At 45.3% G+C, this 20,056-nt stretch overlaps 1 protein-coding gene across 1 annotated transcript; it reads right to left on the bottom strand.

Moving 5' to 3' along the window:
* Positions 1 to 7,798: 7,798 nt before the first annotated feature.
* Positions 7,799 to 8,973, bottom strand: CTXND1 (cortexin domain containing 1). Its single transcript, XM_078684060.1, has one exon. It carries the CDS (start codon positions 8,933 to 8,935, stop codon positions 8,756 to 8,758), a length of 180 nt encoding a protein of 59 aa, XP_078540186.1. The 5' UTR covers positions 8,936 to 8,973; the 3' UTR covers positions 7,799 to 8,755.
* Between the last annotated feature and the right edge of the window lie 11,083 nt (positions 8,974 to 20,056).

Below are 20,056 nucleotides of genomic sequence, written 5' to 3'. Positions count from 1 at the left end.
AAGGATACGGACACTGCAAAGGCCTTAGGGTCCCTCACCTACCGGAAAGTCCCCTTTAGAGGAGCACGAGGCAGAGGATTTACATCGTACAGAGGGAACCAACAGAGATATTCCTCTCAGCCTTCTCAGTCCTATAAGCCCCAGTATTCTAATCAACGACAGGGCCAATCGGCGTCTTTCTCTCGCCATCAGCCGCGAGGCCGTCAGTCCCGGCAGGGACGTGACAACACCAAACGTCAATAGCGGCTTTCAGGCTCTACCTGCTGTTCCTTCCCTCCCAGTCACATCAGTGGGGGGCAGGATTTCTCTGTGTCTGGACAGCTGGAGATCAATAACATCGGACCAGTGGGTCCTCAAAATTGTAGAGAGTGGCCATGTGTTGGAGTTCCAAGACCTTCCTCCGACAAGAGCTCCGGGCACCATCCGCACGGGACATTTGGGACAACTACACCTCGAAGCCCATCAACTGTTCCTCAAAGGAGCGATAGAACCGGTACCTCTGTCTCAGAGGGGCCGGGGTTTCTATTCAAGGTTCTTCCTCGTGCGAAAGACGATAGACACTTGGCGCCCCATTCTAGACCTGCGGGAGCTCAACACCTATCTCGTCAAGCTCTCCTTCAGGATGGTCACTCTCCAGGAAATTCTTCCTCTCTTGAATCCAGGCGACTACTTGGCGTCGCTGGATTTAGAAGACGTGTATTTCCATATTACGATACATCCAGCTCACAGGCAATACCTACGCTTCACAGTGGGAAAGAGCCATTTTCAATTCAAGGTGCTGCCTTTCGGCCTTCGGTCGGCACCGAGAGTGTTCACCAAGATGTTGGCGCCGGTAGCAGCCTTTCTGCGGAAACAATCTCTAGAAGTTTTTCCATACTTAGACGACTGGCTCGTCAAAGCACCATCTTTCGAGGAAACTTCTCAAGCAGTGGCAACTTGCATCCATTTGTTTAGTTGCCTGGGCCTTCAGCTGAACGAACGCAAGTCAGTCCTGCTGCCCTCCAAGACAGCCAGATTCCTGGGATCAGTATTGGACACCAAGCAATGTACTGCTCGTCCCTCGAAGGAACGACAACAAAAGTTGATGGTGTCAGCTCGCCTACTCTGCCGCAGACAATTCCTGTCGGTCGGCCAATACAAATCCCTTCTCGGGTCGATGTCATCCTGCATACCATTGGTACCACATTGCAGGCTGCGAATGCGTCCTCTGCAGGAGGAGCTAGACAAGCAATGGCGCCAGGCAGAGGGGTCGTTCAACGACAAGGTGGTGGTGACGGCAGCGATGAGAAAGGCGAGCGAATGGTGGCTTCTAAAAAGCAACATCGCCCAAGGTCTAACATTCAGGAGTTCACCTTCGCCCATGGTAGTGACCACGGACGCGTCACTGGAGGGCTGGGGTGCAGTTCTCCGAGAACTTCAAGTCAGTGGCCACTGGAGTCCAGGACAGCGCCAGTGCCATATCAATTTCCTGGAACTGACGGCCATTCGGTTGGCCTTACAAGCTTTTCTGCCCAGAGTTCGCAACCATTCAGTGCTGGTCCGGACGGACAATACGACGGCCATGCACTATGTCAACAAACAAGGAGGTACCAAATCTCAGACTCTGTCCGCAGAAGCTCAACGGATTTGGGATTTTGCGATTCAGAACAACATCACTCTGAGAGCCGAACACCTGGCGGGCACTCTCAATGTCAAGGCGGATGCCTTGAGTCGACAGACGGAGGTGACTCACGAGTGGGAGTTGAATCAATCCATTCTGGACAGGGTGTTCTCAGTCTGGGGGACACCAACCATCGACCTCTTTGCTTCACCGGAGAACGCCAAATGCCGGTTCTACGCAAGCAGAGTTCACCATCAAGGGTCTCTGGGGAACGCTCTTTCGATGGCTTGGTACAGCGCATTCTTTTACGCTTTTCCTCCAATTCCCCTCATTCCTCGAGTCCTCAGGAAATTGAAAGCGGAGCCCTGCAAGATGATTCTAATTGCTCCAGCATGGCCCAGACAATTCTGGTACACCGAGCTACTGAGGCTCTCCCGAGCTCCTCCAATTCATTTCCAACCCATTCCGTCCCTGTTGTCCAGGAATCAGGGCCAAGTTTACCATCCGGATCCGACGTCACTCCACTTGACGGCGTGGCTCCTGAACACAGAGAGTTCAGTCATCTAATGCTCCCTCAGGAATGCCGTGAGGTCTTAGCTCATGCCCGAGCACCGAGTACCAACAAGACTTACAAAGCCAAATGGAAAAGATTCTGCCTGTGGTGTCGAAGTCAAGGTCTCCATCCTTACACTTCCCAACCTCATCAATTGCTGCCATATTTACTATCTCTGGCTAAATCGGGTTTGGCACATTCATCTGTAAAAGTACATCTGGCGGCCATATCAAGATATCGCCGCAATTCTTCAGGTCCTTCATTATGGTCCTCTAGGGTTGTCAAGCAATTCTTGAAGGGATTATTCCGGATGTATCCTCCAGTTCGTCCTCCTCCACCAGTGTGGCAGCTCAACCTTGTTTTGGCGCAACTCATGAAGGCTCCGTTTGAGCCGGTGCACCAAGCTGACTTAAAGTTCTTGTCGTGGAAACTGGCCCTCCTGTTGGCTCTCACATCAGCGAGACGAGTGAGTGAGCTTCAAGCACTTTCCATAGTGCATCCATTCCTACAATTTAAAAGGGAGGTTCTTATTCTTCGGACCAATCCAAAATTTATACCGAAGGTGCCATCGGAGTTCCACTTGAATGAACCCTTGATTCTGAAATCTTTCTTTCCGCACCCTTCTACTCCTGCGGAACGCACGCTACATTCTTTGGACGTTCAGCGATGCTTAAAGTTTTACTTGGAGCGCACACGTCCTTTTCAGAAGACAACTCAGTTGTTTGTGTCCTACAGTGCACCACGAAAGGGATTGCCTTTGGCAAAGAGTGGCATTTCCCGCTGGATCTCCAGTGCGATTCAGTTCTGTCATCAGGAAGCTGGCAAGCCACTGGACGGAAGAGTCCGGGCACATTCCACGAGGTCAGTGGCATCATCAGTGGCTCTCTTTTCAGGAGTGGCCATTAAGGACATATGCAGGGCAGCAACGTGGAGCAGTACTCATACCTTCACGAAACACTACTGCCTGGAGTCTGCAGGACGAGACGAGGCGGCTGTTGGCCAAGCAGTCCTGCGGAATCTGTTTCAGTGAAAGGTGAGCTTTCCCTACGATCCCTCCAGCCTGGTGAGCACATTGTTTGTTTTTGCTATGCTTATGTATTGCTGATATGGTTATGTGATGCCATGTATTTACAAAATGTGTTCTTGGTAATTTACTGCTAGCTACTCTGATACAAAGCATGGGAATCTATGAAAGTTCCAATACTGGGGCAAGAAAACAAGTTACTTACCTGTAACTTTGGTTCCCCAGTATTGGTAACTTTCATAGATTCCCATGCGCCCACCCGCCTCCCCGGGGAAAGCTCAGCCTTTTTACAGAGTTAGTGGCGGTTTGCACGGCTACGAAAATCTGAGGCTCTGAGCTCTCTCAGGAAGGTTCCAGAGGGTGAGGCTGCTCTGATTGGTTCTGGCAAATGTTTGGTCTCTTTTTACAAAAAGAGGGTGATAGGATACAAAATGAGATGAGGCCTAGGCCTAGGTTTCTCTTTTGTCTCTATGGTTTTTATACTACCGAGGCTCCCATTCCGACGACGGGGAATGATACAAAGCATGGGAATCTATGAAAGTTACCAATACTGGGGAACCAAAGTTACAGGTAAGTAACTTGTTTTCATCCTCTGCCTCGTGCGCCCCTAAAGGGGACTTTCCGGTAGGTGAGGGACCCTAAGGCCTTTGCAGTGTCCGTGTCCTTTTTGATATTTTGCAGAGCATCGTCCACATGCTTGCCAAACAGCATCTCCCCATCGAAAGGTAGATCCAGGATTCTATTCTGGACCTCCTGGCGAAACCAGGTGGCCCTCAACCAGCCCTGGCGCCGTAGTACTGCCGAGCCAGCTAAGGCTCGAAATGCGGTGGAAGCAATGTCCATTGCACAGTCTATAACCTCAGCAGAAGACTTTTCCCCCTCTATAAGCACCTTCTTCGCTTCCTCCTTTGTGGGTTCTGGTAACTGCTCCACGAAGGGTTCCATGTCGCACCACATCTGTCGGTCGTATCGGCCGACGATGGCAAGAGCATTTGACGCTCTAACAAGCAAGCTGGCCATTGAGGAAAACCGCTTCCCCACGTTAGCTAGGCGTCGACCGTCCTTATCCGGAGGTGTGGTCAAAGGTGTGGATGGATTCTTGGACTTGCTTTGAGCCGCCTGAGAGATGACTGAAACAGGCTTCGGCTGACCAAGAAGGCAAGCAGGACTGCCGTCCGGAGCCTTATACTTCTTTTCCAGCCGCGGGAGGACTGGAATCACCGTGGCCGGATTTTGCATAATTTTCATCCCTTCCTCCCATACATGCTCAATGATGGGAATAGACTTGACCGATCTCCTGTGTTGTTCCTTAAAGTCATAAAGGAAACATTCCGATTCTTCTCTCGAAATCGGCAATCCAAATCTTTTAGCTGCCCTTTCCATCAGGTAATGAAAACCCCCTATATCCACTGGAGGGGAGATGGACGTGTCACGACCAGCAGCGTCCGGATCTTGTGGGCCCACTGTCTCCTTGATCCAAATCTGGGTCTTGCAACGGATCAACCAAGGGATCCACCTGTATCACCTCCTCATCCGAAGAGGTATCCTGTTGGACGTCATGAATGGGTGCGGGATCCGGAGTGCGGACCCGGACCGCAGGTGCAACCGGTAGTGGCGAGGGGGGTGCCACTGGAAGACTAATAGCCTGCTGCACTTGTGACTGTGTAGGAACTGCAGACTGTCCAGAAGGTTCCGACGGAAACCTCTTCCGATAATCCTGCAGCATCATCTGCAGATCAGATATGAGCGAAGAGGGCATGGCCACCATGCCCTGGCCCAAACTCGGAGTGTGTCGCTCCTCCCGAACATATGGATACGACTCCTGGCCACCAGCATGTTCGTAACACTCCTCCGTGTCCGTCTCCTGCATCTTGACGTTCAAGTCAGAGGGACTATAGGCAGGACCATAATCATCGTCCTCAACTTCAACTTCATCCTCCTCAGATTCATCGTCTAGAAGCATAGTAGGTGGATGTGAAGGGACCCGTCGCGGAGAAGTCATCTCCGGTGTAATCTTCATCTTCTGCGTCGAAAAAGGCATCTTTTGCCCCGTAGACGGTCCCGTCGAAGATGTCAACGGAATGGTCGACGGCACCATCGCTTTCGTCGACGCCGGTCTCGTCGTCGACGGAACCATCGTCGACGGCTTCGTAGACGAACTCGTCGTCATCAACATCGTCGTCGAGGTTGTCGTCGTCGACGTAGTTCTCGTCGTCCCCGCTGCCGTCGCCAGTACCTTGCTTGCCGTCGTCGACGTGGAAGATGTCAGCGCCGACTAACTGGAGACCTTGAATGACGACAAAGTCATCGTGGAGGGCGCTACCGTCGACGAGCCCGTCGACGGAGCCACAGAAACGGCGGGAATCTTAACTGAAGAAACAGTCGACGACGTACCTGGTGTTTTCGTCGTCGACGGGCGCTGTTTCTTCTCCGGCCCAGATCCTGAAGTGACTGAAGAGTGTTTGTCACTAGATTTGGCCTTTTTGGACGGAGAGGGAGACAGAGGAACCTCCTTCATGTCCTTTAAAGCTGCACCCACTGCAGCAGCCTGTCCCTGCCTCTCCTTTTCACTTCCGTGAGGAGATTGAAGGGGACCAGCCCTCTCAGACCTATCAGAGATCTTGTGAGGGGCCTGAAGGGAGGGCTGAGATGTAGAAGATCCTGGAGGAGACCTACCCCTCTTCCTAGATCTGTGAGAGGAAGCACAAGACGTGGAATCTTCCTCCTCCGAAGAGAGCACCTCCTTGCGAGTCTTCATTTTTTGAAGCCAGGTTAACAGACGACCTTCCCTGTCCCGAAGAGTCTTGTTGGAGAAGGTTCTGCAGATCTTGCACTCTGTGGCCTTGTGGTCAGGATATAAGCAGTAAATACAATTGTCATGCTTATCCTCCACAAAAAGACGTTTTTTCCCACAAGAGGCACAGGCCCTGAACAAGGCCTTCTTCTCCTTGTCAGACATGTTGATTTTCCAGTAGAAACTTGAAGAAATCCAGAAGTAGAATGAAAAGCTGAGCAGAGCTCAGTGGAGACTCCCTAGCACAACGTGCGGTAGAAAAATCTGAGGCTCTGAGCTCTCTCAGGAAGGTTCCAGAGGGTGAGGCTGCTCTGATTGGTCCTGGCAAAAGTTTGGTCTCTTTTTACAAAAAGAGGGTGATAGGATACAAAATGAGATGAGGCCTAGGCTTCTCTTTTGTTTCTATGGTTTTTATACTACCGAGGCTCCCATTCCGACGATGGGGAATGATACAAAGCATGGGAATCTATGAAAGTTCCAATACTGGGGCAACATGATTATTGCAAGTAAGCCGTGTGTGTTTAACTAGACACTGCACCGACCGGTTAATGCTAATAACTGCAACCAAAGGGGCATAAATAAAAACTAACGACAGCAAATAACGAGTACTTACTTCTTTCTCGATTCAGAGCCTTTGGATATGGGGTTCTTTGATGGCATGTATCCGCCTGGAACTAAACCTGGCATAGGCCGATAATGTGGTTTTGACCTGTGGCTAAAGTGTCACGTGGGGTAAGATATCCAATCACCTACATTCCTCAACATTACTTTGTTTCACCAGAGACCCCAATGTGAACGAGCAAAGTGACGAATATGACGTACTGTTTCCAACTCATACACATGAACGAAAAAAAGGCTGAGTTAAACAAATTTTATAATTAGAAGGACAAATGTCCTAATATAGAGGAGCAGAGTAGTATAGCTCCTTTCCTAAGATGGAAAAACGGCGGAGAAAAAAGATGTAGTTAGTACACACTGTCCAAAGATTGATACAATGAAGCGGACCTAAAAGTGGTGCGTGCACGAGCAAAAGTAAAAGTAGCGCGTTTGCACATATGTTAGCAATTAACGAGAGACGCGGCGGGGAAGAGGCGGAGGAGCGTTGAGAAAGCAATTCAGATGGCGCTTGATCGGGCGCTGAAAGCAAGCGCTAGGCTGGCCAAAGATTGTGGTAGCACTTTTTAAAGCCCCTACTAAATGTCTCGCAGAGCAGCGCATGCGCTGGCTCAGCGAGACCTAAAACCAGGACACTTCACTAAAATAGAAGAAGGACTACAATTTAACTTCAAAAGAGCGCACAGAATGACAATGCTGCTCTGCAGACTTACAGAACAGGCAGTTAGAACATACATAAAATTCAACTTTTAAACCCAGTAGCTTTCCTGTTAACTAAACTGCTTTCACGAAACAACTGCTAACTATCCCTGCTTTGCGAAACATAAAATAAGCACCTCCTGCCATTTTCAGTCGACCCTCTCTAAAAACCGGACATGAGCTATATTTCCTGAAATCTGCCGGGACAGCTGGTGAAAAACCGGGACCGGCCTGGCAAATCCGAGACGCCTGGTCACCCTAGTCAGACATCCATACATCATATGATTTATTCATGGTTATGTTATGACCTTTGCGCACCAAGTGTCATCACACACACACGTACTACCAGGTATGTTCATTATCTTACGTCAATAGCATCACACACAAGCCCCTGTCCTATACACCTGATATCGCCATCACTCACGGCCTTTAAGCATCCCTCACATGCTCCCGTTCTGACGTCACAACTAGCTCATGCAGTTCCAGGAAGAGAACGGAGATATCGAGGCAGATTCTTATCTTTATTGCTGCTCACACTCCGCATCATGTACAAAAGTGTGTAAGTGGCGCTCAGGAGATGTTAAGATGCTTTTCACTAGAGGTAGCAAGACTCCAATGTGTTTATTATTACTGCTGATACATTGGCTATGTAGCTGTGTGCGGAAGAGTTGCAAATTTCCATATGGTTTCGAGTAATGCAACTTTGTTTGTGGGGAGGGGGACACCATGAAATGCCTTCTTCTCCCTCTCCGTTTTTTCGTTCTTTTATGCCTGTAGAAGAGTTCAAGGCGACAGGATGAGCGTTTGTACGTTCTCAAATGCCAGTCGCAGAATATAGAGCTGATATGCAGGAGTCCCCAGAAAATCACATCCAGGCTGGTTCCATGCCTCTTCCTGCCCCCCTTACCTGTTCTGTTATAAAGACGAGGATGCACACAACCTGTTCTGTCGGCTGTGATGCCACTCTGGTGACCTTTGAACTAGATGGTATACAACAAACCTCGGGAATTGCTGACTCACCAATAACTGACATGGAAGAAAGCCCAGATTTTATAATCGACCATGTGGTGAGTACTGGACACAGGCTGAAACATTGCAAGCCACTGAGAGCCCCTGCAGCAAGAAATGAAGCCCTCCTGAAGTGGAAGTGAAAGGACCACACTTGCTTTTATGACACAATGATCTCACTGACTGTAGTTGATACAAATAAAATGAAAGAGATGTGACAGTGCTGCCTGTGGCATGACACTATCCCTTCTTTTCTGTGATGCTTAATTGGGCATCCGCCTAATTCATATTCATAACCGGTCAAGGTACTCTGGATCGAGAGGTGGAACAGGAAGGAGTTCCAAGTTGAATGTGACCTGGCTTGCTCGTGTCTGCACCAAGGTGGGCAGATCTGTGACTCCTCTTGTCGATACATTAATTGCGCTAAATGGTTCGAACTGGACGCAGCCCTGGGAGACACCATTAATCATCCAAATGTTGCTCCTCCCAGGTGGAGGTGGGGATAGCGCTGTAAGGATCCATAATCACCTTAGCACAGCGAATAATCATCATCACCAGAAAAAGGCAGAGGAAGACGAAGCAGGCCAGAGTGAGTCCCTTGTCCACATCAATGAAGTCAGACTCTGGGGTTGGCTCTTCCATGGCACGCGTCTCTTGGCTCCAGCTCGTGTTTGCACTGTTCTCATCATCATCATCCTCCTGTTAGATGACAAAAGGACAAAGTGTTAGTGACATGATTGTACATTCCAGTGAGGGAAAGGAGGAGAGAGAAGTTGGGCAGTGAAAGAGAAGAATGATGGCAGGAAGGAATGGTGAAATAGAAAATGGTCAAAGGAAGGGGAGATGGTTTGCACATCCAATAGAATTTGAAACTGGAAGAGGAGGCAATGCAGAAGAATATGAACTTACAAAGCTATGGTGTGAGTGAGAGGAATTCTATGTAATCTTCATCCGGCCAGTTGTAATAACTTCAACTACACTTTAAAAAACCTGCATACTTCTAAGTGCTTGTTGCCCATTGGCTGTTTTACAGGCCACAGATGGTGAATGCACCCTACAGGGTTCCTTAAATTGTTGGCAGCAGTTGATGATGTTAGGAGTTCTCTGGACTGCAGTCAATGGATGAGTACTCTAGGTATCGTTCTAGAGATTACAATGAATTAATGGGACTTTTGAGTAACTGAAGAAGTATTGGAATTATATGGCGAGAGCCCAAGGATACCGGATCATGGCTTTGAGTTCATATTAAGGATTGGGGTCACATGTTGGGGGGTTTCAGAGTTTCTTAATTAACATATACTTTCACATTTCCTGTTAAAAACTGTAATCAGTTTGGAGTGCTATAACCCTTTCTTGCCCAGTGTATCCAGCACCTGATAGCGCATGTTTAGAACATTGACCACTTCTTCTCAACTACTTTTCATGGTCTGGGTTGAACAGGGTTAATGTGTGGCAATATGATACTGACACCCTTAAAACCTGCAGATGGGCCTCTCTTCCCCATTGGTAAGAACAACCTAAGTTCTGGTGTCCCTGTAAAACTGACAAATAGATGTATCAAATTCAAATATCTTTATTCGGTACTTAAAAAGATACCATTAAAGTACATGAAAATACATACATACAATGTTTAAAAAGCATGTTAAAAATGACATTTTAAGAGCGATTAAAACAGGTCTAGAAAGGGGCGAAAGGAAATGAATCATTGGGAATCTTATACAGACATTGATTCAATTTATAAATTAATGTGAGCCGATATTTCCCTGGTGTTCCTTAATCTCATGGCCACCTTGATAAAACTTATTATACATAACAGAGTGTATGGGTCTGAGGCTTTTTGCAGAAAAAGGAGGGCTGCTTTAGCATGTCTCAGTCTTTTGTTTTTCAAAATCCTTACTAAAAACTTCCGTCTAGGGTCTGAATAAAAAGGGCATAATAAAACAAAGTGAAGGGTATCCTACGGAGACCTAGTGTCGCAGCCGCAGGTACCCTTCAACTCTACCGAGCGTGTGAATCCTGCGGGATGAAGGAGATTAAGTCGAAACCTAGTCATATAAATCCTTTCCTGCGCATTTTGCATCACCGCTAGGTATGGTTCCATTCCAGGCGTTGTTTTTAGGGGACCATGGGCCACAACGGATATTTTCCCGGTTTCAGCATGGGCCCTTCTGGCGGTTGTCCAGGCAGTAAAAAGTTTTTTGACCAGAGTTTTATTCAAGTTGGTCATGGACTCCGGCTCCAAGAACAGATTCTTGCAGCCAATTCCTTCCATAGTGTCTTTTACATATTTGAGCCACGGAATCTGTCCCCCTCTGTCCCGGCTCAAGCAATCCTTAATGATCTGCCTACTGAGGCCGGCCTCTGGGTTAGACCAGATCTTAATCCAGGCCAGGATGGGTCGAACCATGATTCTATCCTCAATGTATGGCTTACCCAATTCCATATGTGTTATATATGAGGGGGTGCTCTGAGGAACCTTTAATAGTCTTTTAAAAAAATTATTTTCCTCAGCTTGAATCTGGTGCACATGATTGATTTTGCAGCCCCAAACTTCTGCCCCGTATGACACCTTGGAGCAGGAAACCGCTCTATATAGATTCAGTATCTGTTCCGGCGACCATCTGCCTAACCTCCTCCCATATGCCATTATGGCACCCGTTGAGGCCACCAGTTTGACTACATGTTTTTCAGCCAAGTTTCTGAATTCCAGTTTCTCATCGAAAAGTACGCCTAGATAAGAAAAAGACTTTACTCTTCCTAGTCTGTGTAGACCTATGCTGTGTGAAAAAACCTTTTTGGAGTTTGTACCTGTGGACATAACGAAGGACTTATCCAGGTTAGCTGAGAGATCCAGTGAATTCATAAAGTTGACGAAACCATCAATTAACTTTTGTAGACCCAGTGGGGTGCGGGCTAGCAACACTGCGTCGTCCGCATACAGGAGGACGGGTACCGGACGCTGACCTATTTGGGGGGAGTCCACTCCCAACATCAGAAGTTCTCGGTCCAAATTATTAATGTACAATGAAAATAGAAAAGGAGCTAATATACAGCCCTGCCGGACGCCGCTTGTACAAGGAAATGGCTCTGTCTTCATTCCTTCTTTGCTATAACGAACTGAAGCTGTGGTCTCCCAGTGTAATGCCTTCAATGTGTCCACTAACCCTTGATCCACCCCCAGGGAGATCATCAGGGCCCATAACTTCTGTCTGTTGACACGATCAAAGGCCGCTGAGAGATCCATGAAACCCATATGGATAGACCCTTTGGCGGCGATGGTATATTTGGCAGTGAGGAGATACAAGTTTAAGCATTGATCTGTTGTAGATCTCCCTTCCCTGAACCCATATTGTACATCTGTTAAAATATGATTGTCCTCTGCCCAAATTTGTAGACGGTTTAAAATCACACGTCCCAGAACCTTCGCCGTTACATCTATTAATGATATAGGACGGTAGCATTGAGGGTCATCCCGGCTGCCCTTTTTATGGATTGGGACAATGATTGCTGAGGACCAAGAGCGAGGCAGTCCTGCCACTACTGCCTCGTTCAGGACCCTAGTGAGGATGGGTGCCCACAAGTCAATATTGCTCAAATAAAGGTCAGGGGGAATGCCATGAGGGACTAGCGCTTTATTTTTTGAAAGCCCTTGGATTGCTGATTTTACTTCTCCCAGAGAAAAATCTAAGCTTACGGGTACTGCTATTTTTGCGCCTTCCTCATTCAGTGCCATCCCAGTATGGTTGTAAAGGCTAAGATAGTGGCTGTGTCATTGTTCGGGGAGAATTGCATTCACTATATCTGGCCCCCTCGGGTCTTTAAAACATGGGTCGTTGATGACTCTCCAAAATGCCGTGGTATCACCCCTCTCTGCTGCTTCCCTTAGGTCCTCCCACGCTTGATTTTGTAGAGTTCTTTTGCGCGCTTTCAGGGCTTTTTTTATAGTTGGATCTGCTACCTGCTATTTTAACTTTGTCCTTTGGTCGATCAGCAAGGCATTTTTTCAGGTCTTTCAGTGCCTTGGTACAGTTATGATCGAACCAGCGTAGGGTCTGAGGCAATTTGGCTCCTGTAGAGGATTTCAGGAGGGTATCCACGAGTTGGGCAATTTCTTCAAAGGCCCTGACCACAGTTTGGCCGCCCTTATTTTCATCCAGGCAAACACTGATTTGTTTTTGGCCTTTCGTTACAAGATTGAGGTAAAATGTGTCTCCGTTGATCTTGGCCCATTTTAATCTTCTCCCTTGTGCCGTTGCCTGTTCTATGGCGTCGGGTACACCCTCTGCTGTTCTAAAGTTCATGCATTCGAGATCCAATACCAGCGGATTATGATCACTAAAGGGACTATGTACAATTTCAAAGTTTGTGATCAATGTTTTAAGTGTTGGGGACATCATAACGAAGTCTATATAGGAGTGGCAGCCTCTTCCTTTGTACGTTGCATTAGGTTCCCCCGCATTGCCGATTATTATTAGGTCCATTATAAATGATAGGTTGTGCCTATTTATAAAGTTCTCCAATTCCCTGCCCTCAGCGGTATGAACAAAATGTGGTCCTTTTTCCTCCGGGCAACGTGACCAGTCCTTATTTATTGGTCTTAATTTTTCACACAGGTGGCAATTGAAGTCTCCCGCTAAGATGGTATATGGGGACCCTGTGGCTTTATTAGCTGATGACATGATTTTAAAACGGTCGTCCAGTTCTTTAGTGGTGTTATTTCTGCCATTTGAACCCACCGCATACCAATTTATCACTGTGATTTTTAAGCCCTTGTGGCGAAAGCCTATCGCTTGCATATTTGTTGAGTCCCAGCTCAAATTTGACCAGGACCCCTGGATGCGGAGATCTACGTATGTTATAAGTCCACCAATAGCTCTTCCAGATGGCGCCCTTGTTGCGGGGACCACGAAACCTTTGAACCCTTCTAGTGTATATTGTTCGGGTTCAATGGCCCAGGTCTCCTGGAGGCAAATGATGTGAAAACTAGTTATGAAGTCTCTCCACTCCTGTGAGTTGTATTTAGCTGCCACCCCTGCAATATTCCAGGATATAAATCTTATACCATGCTGAGTTTCAACCCTGTTTGCGCCAACCCCCGAAGGACCCCTGTCTCTATCCTCCCCTGCTGCAACGGGGGTATCCGACTTGTCTTTTTTTTTTTTTTTTTAGTTTTTTTTTTTTTTTCCTCATATATGCCACCAGAATATATATGCTCTAGATGGGTCTCGCTGTTGCCTCTTATACTGTTGTTTTTCGAGTCCGCCATGGAAAACAGTATCATAGCAGACAGGAGTTCCCAGAGGTGGGCTGCTTTCCTTATCCTACTCCTCCAGGCCTGTTTTAGGCACCCCAGGCCTGGTGGAGGACAGGACCGACACAACCTCTGGCATAATCACAGGACTGCTCACCTATTTATCCAGACCATCAGTTTAGACCAGACATTCTGCGAATTCTCGTATCGGCCAGCCAGATCCATTTTACACACCTCTATTAAGTACTTCAAACATACTGCAAATCTAGGGGGAGCCGCTGACTTCCACTCCATGCAGATTTGTCTCCTTGCAATAACTATTGTGTAAAAAATAAATTGAGTATCCAAATTCTTGATATTGTATTCTTTCGGTAAACCAAAGAAGACTAATCTGCGAGAACATGTAATATTTATGGAAAGTACATCTCCCAGAAAATCCATTATCGCTTTCCAGTAGTTTTGAATGGCTGGACATTCCAGAAAAATGTGGATATCATCAGCGGCATTATAGTTACAACGGGGACAATAATAGTTGTTTCGTGTTATCTTATGCAGTTTTGCCGGAGTCCAATAGACTCTATGAGCCGTAAACAGGTGGTTGCGCCTTAAATTAGCAGGTTTAATTAGCCTCTGTGAAAGGGAAAAAGAGTCTATTCATGCCTTGCAGACTTCTTCAGGGGGCTCAGCTATACCATTACCCCATAACTTTATTATCTCCTTGTACAGTTTACTCTCCTCTTCTTTGATCATTAAATTGTACCAAAATGATAACTCTTTTACCCATTTCCCCCTTCTGCCGATTACATCAAGAATATCTGTATTTTCCTCCCTTTGCATGTTTTGACTGGACCACCACCCAGACAACTGGTAGTACTTAAACCTAGTCAACTGTCCTTCTGTAAGCTGTACCAACGTGTTCCAACTCATTAGGCCCGAATCTACCCAGAGATCTCCCCATTTTTTAAAGCCAGCTGTTTTCATGGGTCGTGACAGTTGATCTTGGAGGCATTGAGGTGTACCAGGAGAGTCCCATATCGGGGAGTGTGTGTGGTAATAGGGAATATTAAATGTCTTCCTCATGAACCCCCAATTTTTTAATGCAGTCTGCAAAATTTTAAGGCGAATTTTTTAAAAAAAATTCTGGTCTCCAAACTTAAAAATAAAGTAATCATGGTCATAAGGTAAATCCGTTAACAATGCTTGAAACAGGCGGCCCTGTGATGATGCATCCAGCTTGTTTGCCAGAAGCCTAAAATTCTTAAAATGAAATGCATGACAGTATGACAAGAGGTCAGGGAGGGCAAGCCCTCCTGACTTTAAACCCCTCCTCAGCTTCTTCCATGCAATTCTTGTTGACTTGCAGGCCCATACAAAGGATCCAATTTTACCCTGTAAAATGTTAATGTCTTTCAATGAAAATGATAAGGGGATGCAGTTAAATAAAAAGGTCAATTTAGGAAGAATTGTCATTTTAATAAGGTTGACCCGACCGTAAATGTTTAAAGGCAGGTTCCCCCATCTTGTTAAAGTTTTATTAATATCTTTAACCACCTTTTGCCAACTAAGTGACGTAGTATCTTTTAAAGATTGAGTTAAGTGGATTCCCAGGTACCTCATGTTCTGTTTTGCTCCATCTATGTGTGTGTTGTTGTTCCACCCCATGATCTCTGTTTTATCCTTATTAATCTGGTACCCGGACAGTTTCCCAAATTCCTCCGATAGAAAAAATAACCTTGGAATTGCTGTCGAGTGATCAGAAGTATATAAAAGAAGATCGTCAGCATACAACGCCACCTTCAAAAGCAAATTTCCAAGCTGAAATGGTTGAATGATGATGTCCTCTCTAATCCCACAGACAAAGGGCTCCATGTAAACATCAAACAAAAGGGGGGACAGAGGACATCCCTGCCTAGTGCCTCGCGAAATATCAAACCACTCAGATAAAATTCCATTAACTAGAACCTTAGCCTTTGGGCAATGGTATAAGGATCTGACCGCCTCTATAAAAATTTCGGGAAACCCGAAAGCCGCCATTGTAGCCCATAGATACTTCCAATTGACCTGATCGAAGGCCTTAGCCGCATCTATGGCTACCAGCGCCAGTGGGAGATTTTTAGCAATAGCATAATCTACAGCCCCTATTGCTTGAAACGTTAGTTCGTTTAACTGTCTCCCTGGGATAAAGCCTCTCTGGTCAGAGTGAATTATGGATTTTATAACCTTTGATAATCTAGTGGCTAAAATACCTGAGTAGATCTTCATATCCGAGTTCAATAATGAAATAGGTCTATAGGACTCTATTCTTTTCAAGTCTTTATTTGGCTTGGGTATAAGTGTAATGATGGCTTCTCCCCATGATGAAGGTATAGAATAGCCTTGGGTCAATAAAAGATTGAAGAGTTCCCTTAATGGAGTTATTAATTGATCTTTATTGTCCAAATAGATCTCCACTGGCAACCCATCAGAACCTGCAGCTTTCCCCCTTTTCATTTTCTTCAGTTGGCCTAAAATTTCCCCATCTGTTATCTCACTTTCCAAGTATGCTTTTTCTGATTCAGACATTTGTGGCAGATGTTTTATGCTCAACCAGGATTCTAAATCCGCCCCCGTGGGATCTTTATCTTCCGTGTAGAGACTCCTCATAAAAGACCTGGCTTCTTCTCTTATCTCTACCTCTGTTTCTATCAAATCTCCTGACTGTCTATGTATCAGGACTTTAATGTTATTTCTCGTTCTCTCTTCTCTAGCTTTCCAGGCAAGGAGAGCTCCACACTTCTCTCCGTACTCAAAATTTTTTAATCTGCTGGACTCCCATTTTTCTTTGAGAATTCTTTCATCAGAAATTTTTAAGTGGAGCTGCAAATCAACAAGTTCCTTCTCTAGCACATGCATTTCTCTGGAGTTTGTTAGAATTGCATTCTGTAATTCGAGATCCTTTCTGATTATTGCTGCTAAGTCTTCCTTTCTTTTTATTTTTATAGTTTTTCTTTTATGGTACATTGAAGAACTTAAAACACCCCTCAAGTAAGCCTTGTAAGTTTCCCATACAATCTGGGAAGAGGAAGATCCCGAATTTATTAAAAAGAATTCTGATGTTTTATCTTTAAGTACTACTTTTATCTGATTATCTAATAGAAATGATCTTTCCAATGTCCACCTAGCTTTTAGTAAAGTTATATTCAGTTTAATTTCCAGTTCAAGTACAGCATGGTCCGATAATCCTGAGGGCGTAAAAGAGAGATAGCCGATGTCTTGGAGAAGATGTTGGTCAACTAAGAAGTGGTCTATTCTGGAGTAGTTCTTATATTTTTTACTGTAAAAAGTAAAACCTGGCTGAGATCTATACTTTTTTCTCCAGACATCTACTAGAGTAAAATCTTTCATTAAAGTGTCCAGGAAAGCAAGCGATTTTAAGGGAGCATGGTATTTGGCCTTAGAAGTTCTATCTAATTTTTGATCGAAGACCAGATTAAAATCCCCACCAAGAATTAGAGGACCAGTTATCGTAAATAAAGCTAGTTCTAATTTGGAAAGCGGAACCGGATTGTCCTCGTTAGGACCATAGTACACTGCGAATGTATATGGGGTAGTTTGAATGTATACTTGTGCGACTAACCACCTACCCGATTGATCCGTCTCAAAGCTTCTCAAGCTTATCCCACTATTTGCTCGAATTATAATAGAAACTCCCCTAGTAACACCCAATTGCCTGGAACTGATTATATCCTGAACCCACCTACACTTTTTAAAAAGAGAATCACAGACTGCTGCCTCTAAATGTGTTTCTTGTAGCATTATAATTTGGGCCTCCGAATTTCTTAAGAATTCACAAATCCTATTCTGTTTTATTTTTTCCCCTATACCATTGATATTCCATGACAGAACCTTAAGCTTATATGGATTGGTCATAATTCCAGTGTACGCTCGTACCCATCCATTCCTTTATACATCAAGCTGTTATTTATATATGAGGATTTTTTTTTATTTATTCTCCCCCCTGACTCCCCCCACCCATTGAGCACCTCCCCCCTGAGGAACCCCCTTAACATACCTGGCGATGACTTCGCCTTTCGGAGCAACCAGGTGGTGCCCATGACCGGTTTACTGTATTCTGGCGAGACAGATTAAATTACAAATAAAACTTCATGTCCCCCATTCTTATCATACAGCCTGCTTATAGAATCTTTTGCTTTTTCAAGTTCCCCACTCACCCTTCCCCAGGTTGCTGTATTCGAGCGAGACCAATTAAATTATAAATAAATCTTCGTGTCCCCTGTTTATCATACAGCCAACTTAACAATCCATTATGGTTTTTTTTTTTATTTATTTGTGTATTCTTTTTTTCAGATTCTCCCCCACCATTCCCTTTTTCTTTTTATTATATTATTTTTTTTTTTCTTTTATTTTCTTTCATTTCCTTCCATAAAAGTACTCAGTTTATCTATCGGGTCCTATTCTTCCTGCTCTCTTCTTATTCGGTCCAAAAGATTGTCAACCTCTTCTGGCTGTGTGAAACTGTATGTCTTGTTTTTCCACATAATCCTAAGCATAGCTGGAAATCTCATCTGGACATGTGCTCCCAATGACCTTAAGTCCGGCATTCTGGTGCCCAGCTCCCATTGTCTTTGCGCGGTTTTTGCACCAATGTCCGACCTGATAAGGTAAGGACTGGACTTATAACGTAGATCTGTTTTCGTAAGGGATCGCCCTAGGATGAGCTCTTTTACGCTGTATGTCTGAAAGTTAATAAGTATTCTCCTAGGAGTTTTCCTGTCAGTACGCCTCTTGTAGGGGTCTCTATGTACCCTCTGGATTTCCTCCTCCAAATTAATATCCGGGCGATCATTTAAAACACCGTCCCTCAAGAGTTTACAGACAAATCCCTTTAAGTCCTCCAATTCTTCCCCTTCAGGTATTTTCAAGATCCTTAGGTTATTCCTCCTTGCGTGGGTCTCCATCCGTTCAATGTCCATAACCAATGATCTATTCTGGGCTTTAAGATGTTCTATGTCTTTTTTATTTTCGTGTACTGTTTTGTCCAAAGCAGCCGTTTCTATTTCAAGTCTCCCTGTACGCAAAGTGACCTCCTCTAACTTAGATTCTAGCACATCGAATCTGTCCTGTATTGTTTTTTGATTGGCTTCCGATATCTCGAATTTCGCCATCATGTCGCCTCTCAAGGATCGAAAAAGGTCCCCTAGTCGGTCACTTTCTTGCTCGCTTAAGTCTGATTGGTTATCTTTACTTGCATGCAGTCTCCTAGTCTCCTCTACTGCCACCTTAGCGCTATTTTGTGTAAGTTTAACTGCTGCAGCCTGACTCTTGGGTCTGGTGTCTTGGTTTCCCCGCATTATATCTGTTGAGGGGGCTTTAATTGAATTAGCCGAGATTTCTGTTAGGTTTTCAGCCTCATCCGCATTTTCCATATTATCTAAGTTTTCTAAGGCCCCGTATCTGTTTGTTAAAGGAATAGAGCCGATATTGCCCTCCAACTGCACTGCGGAACGCTTAGCCTGATCCAGGACCTTGAAAAAAGATTTTAAGGATGGAGTACTTTTTACCACTTGGCACTCATGGGATACACCTTTGAGCTTTATGACTGGGATAGTCTTTTTCTTTTTACTTTTGCAGGGGGTTAATGGCATAGGTCTCTCTCTCTCTTCAATTTGTAAAGCCCCTTTCTCTTTTAGCCCTACCCTGGATCTAAGCTGATACCTATTTCTTCTTACCGGAAAGGTGTGCCCCTGTTTTACTGAGATTGAGCCTATTTCAACCTTGGCTCGCTCTACAGTATTAAATGTTACTGCTTCTGTTGATTCTATCCCGCCTAACTCAGGAACTTTCAACAGGCCAGGCTCTTGTGCTATAACTTCAGTAGCTTCAGTGACTTCAGTGGTCTTAAAATATTCTGGAAGACCCAGCTGCGTTTGATCCATGCAACCTCCCCTCCCAGTAATAAGCCCTCGAGTCTCTACAACTCTACTTCCCCTCTCCCCGCAGTTTGCTGCACGAGAGTAAAGTTTTTTTCTCTCGATGTCTATTTTAGTAGGAATTTGTTCAGGTAATTGTATTACTAGGCTTCCGAGTTTAATTTTAAACAGAGCAGAGCGAAATCTGCTCCATAGGCATCGTCGGCGTTCTTCCAGCATAAATGTTATTATTATATGTGTACACTAAGTGTAAGTGTGCACTAGTCCGTGATCTGATCTGACCAGCAAAAAAAAAAAAAACAAAAAAAAAAAAAAACAAGAAGGTGGCCTCTTTCTCTCAATCACTTCTTCTTCTCCATGCAATAGTATGGTAAAAAATGCGCAGAGGCTGCTGCTGTCAACTTTTATCAAAGCCCCAACCTGAGTATCTCCTTACCGCTGATTACTGCTTTCCACTTTTGCCAAAATGTTGATTAGAGGCGTTTAAGCGTTTTAAGTGTTTAAAACGCTTTTAAGAAATGAGCTGCAAACCTATGGACCCAGCATACGTCTTGGTAATCCACCTCCGTCTCCGTCTGTGCA

The sequence above is a fragment of the Lissotriton helveticus genome, chromosome 3_1, assembly GCF_964261635.1.
Source record: "Lissotriton helveticus chromosome 3_1, aLisHel1.1, whole genome shotgun sequence".
NCBI classification, from domain to species: domain Eukaryota; kingdom Metazoa; phylum Chordata; class Amphibia; order Caudata; family Salamandridae; genus Lissotriton; species Lissotriton helveticus.
This window is presented reverse-complemented; position numbering and strand designations above follow the sequence as displayed.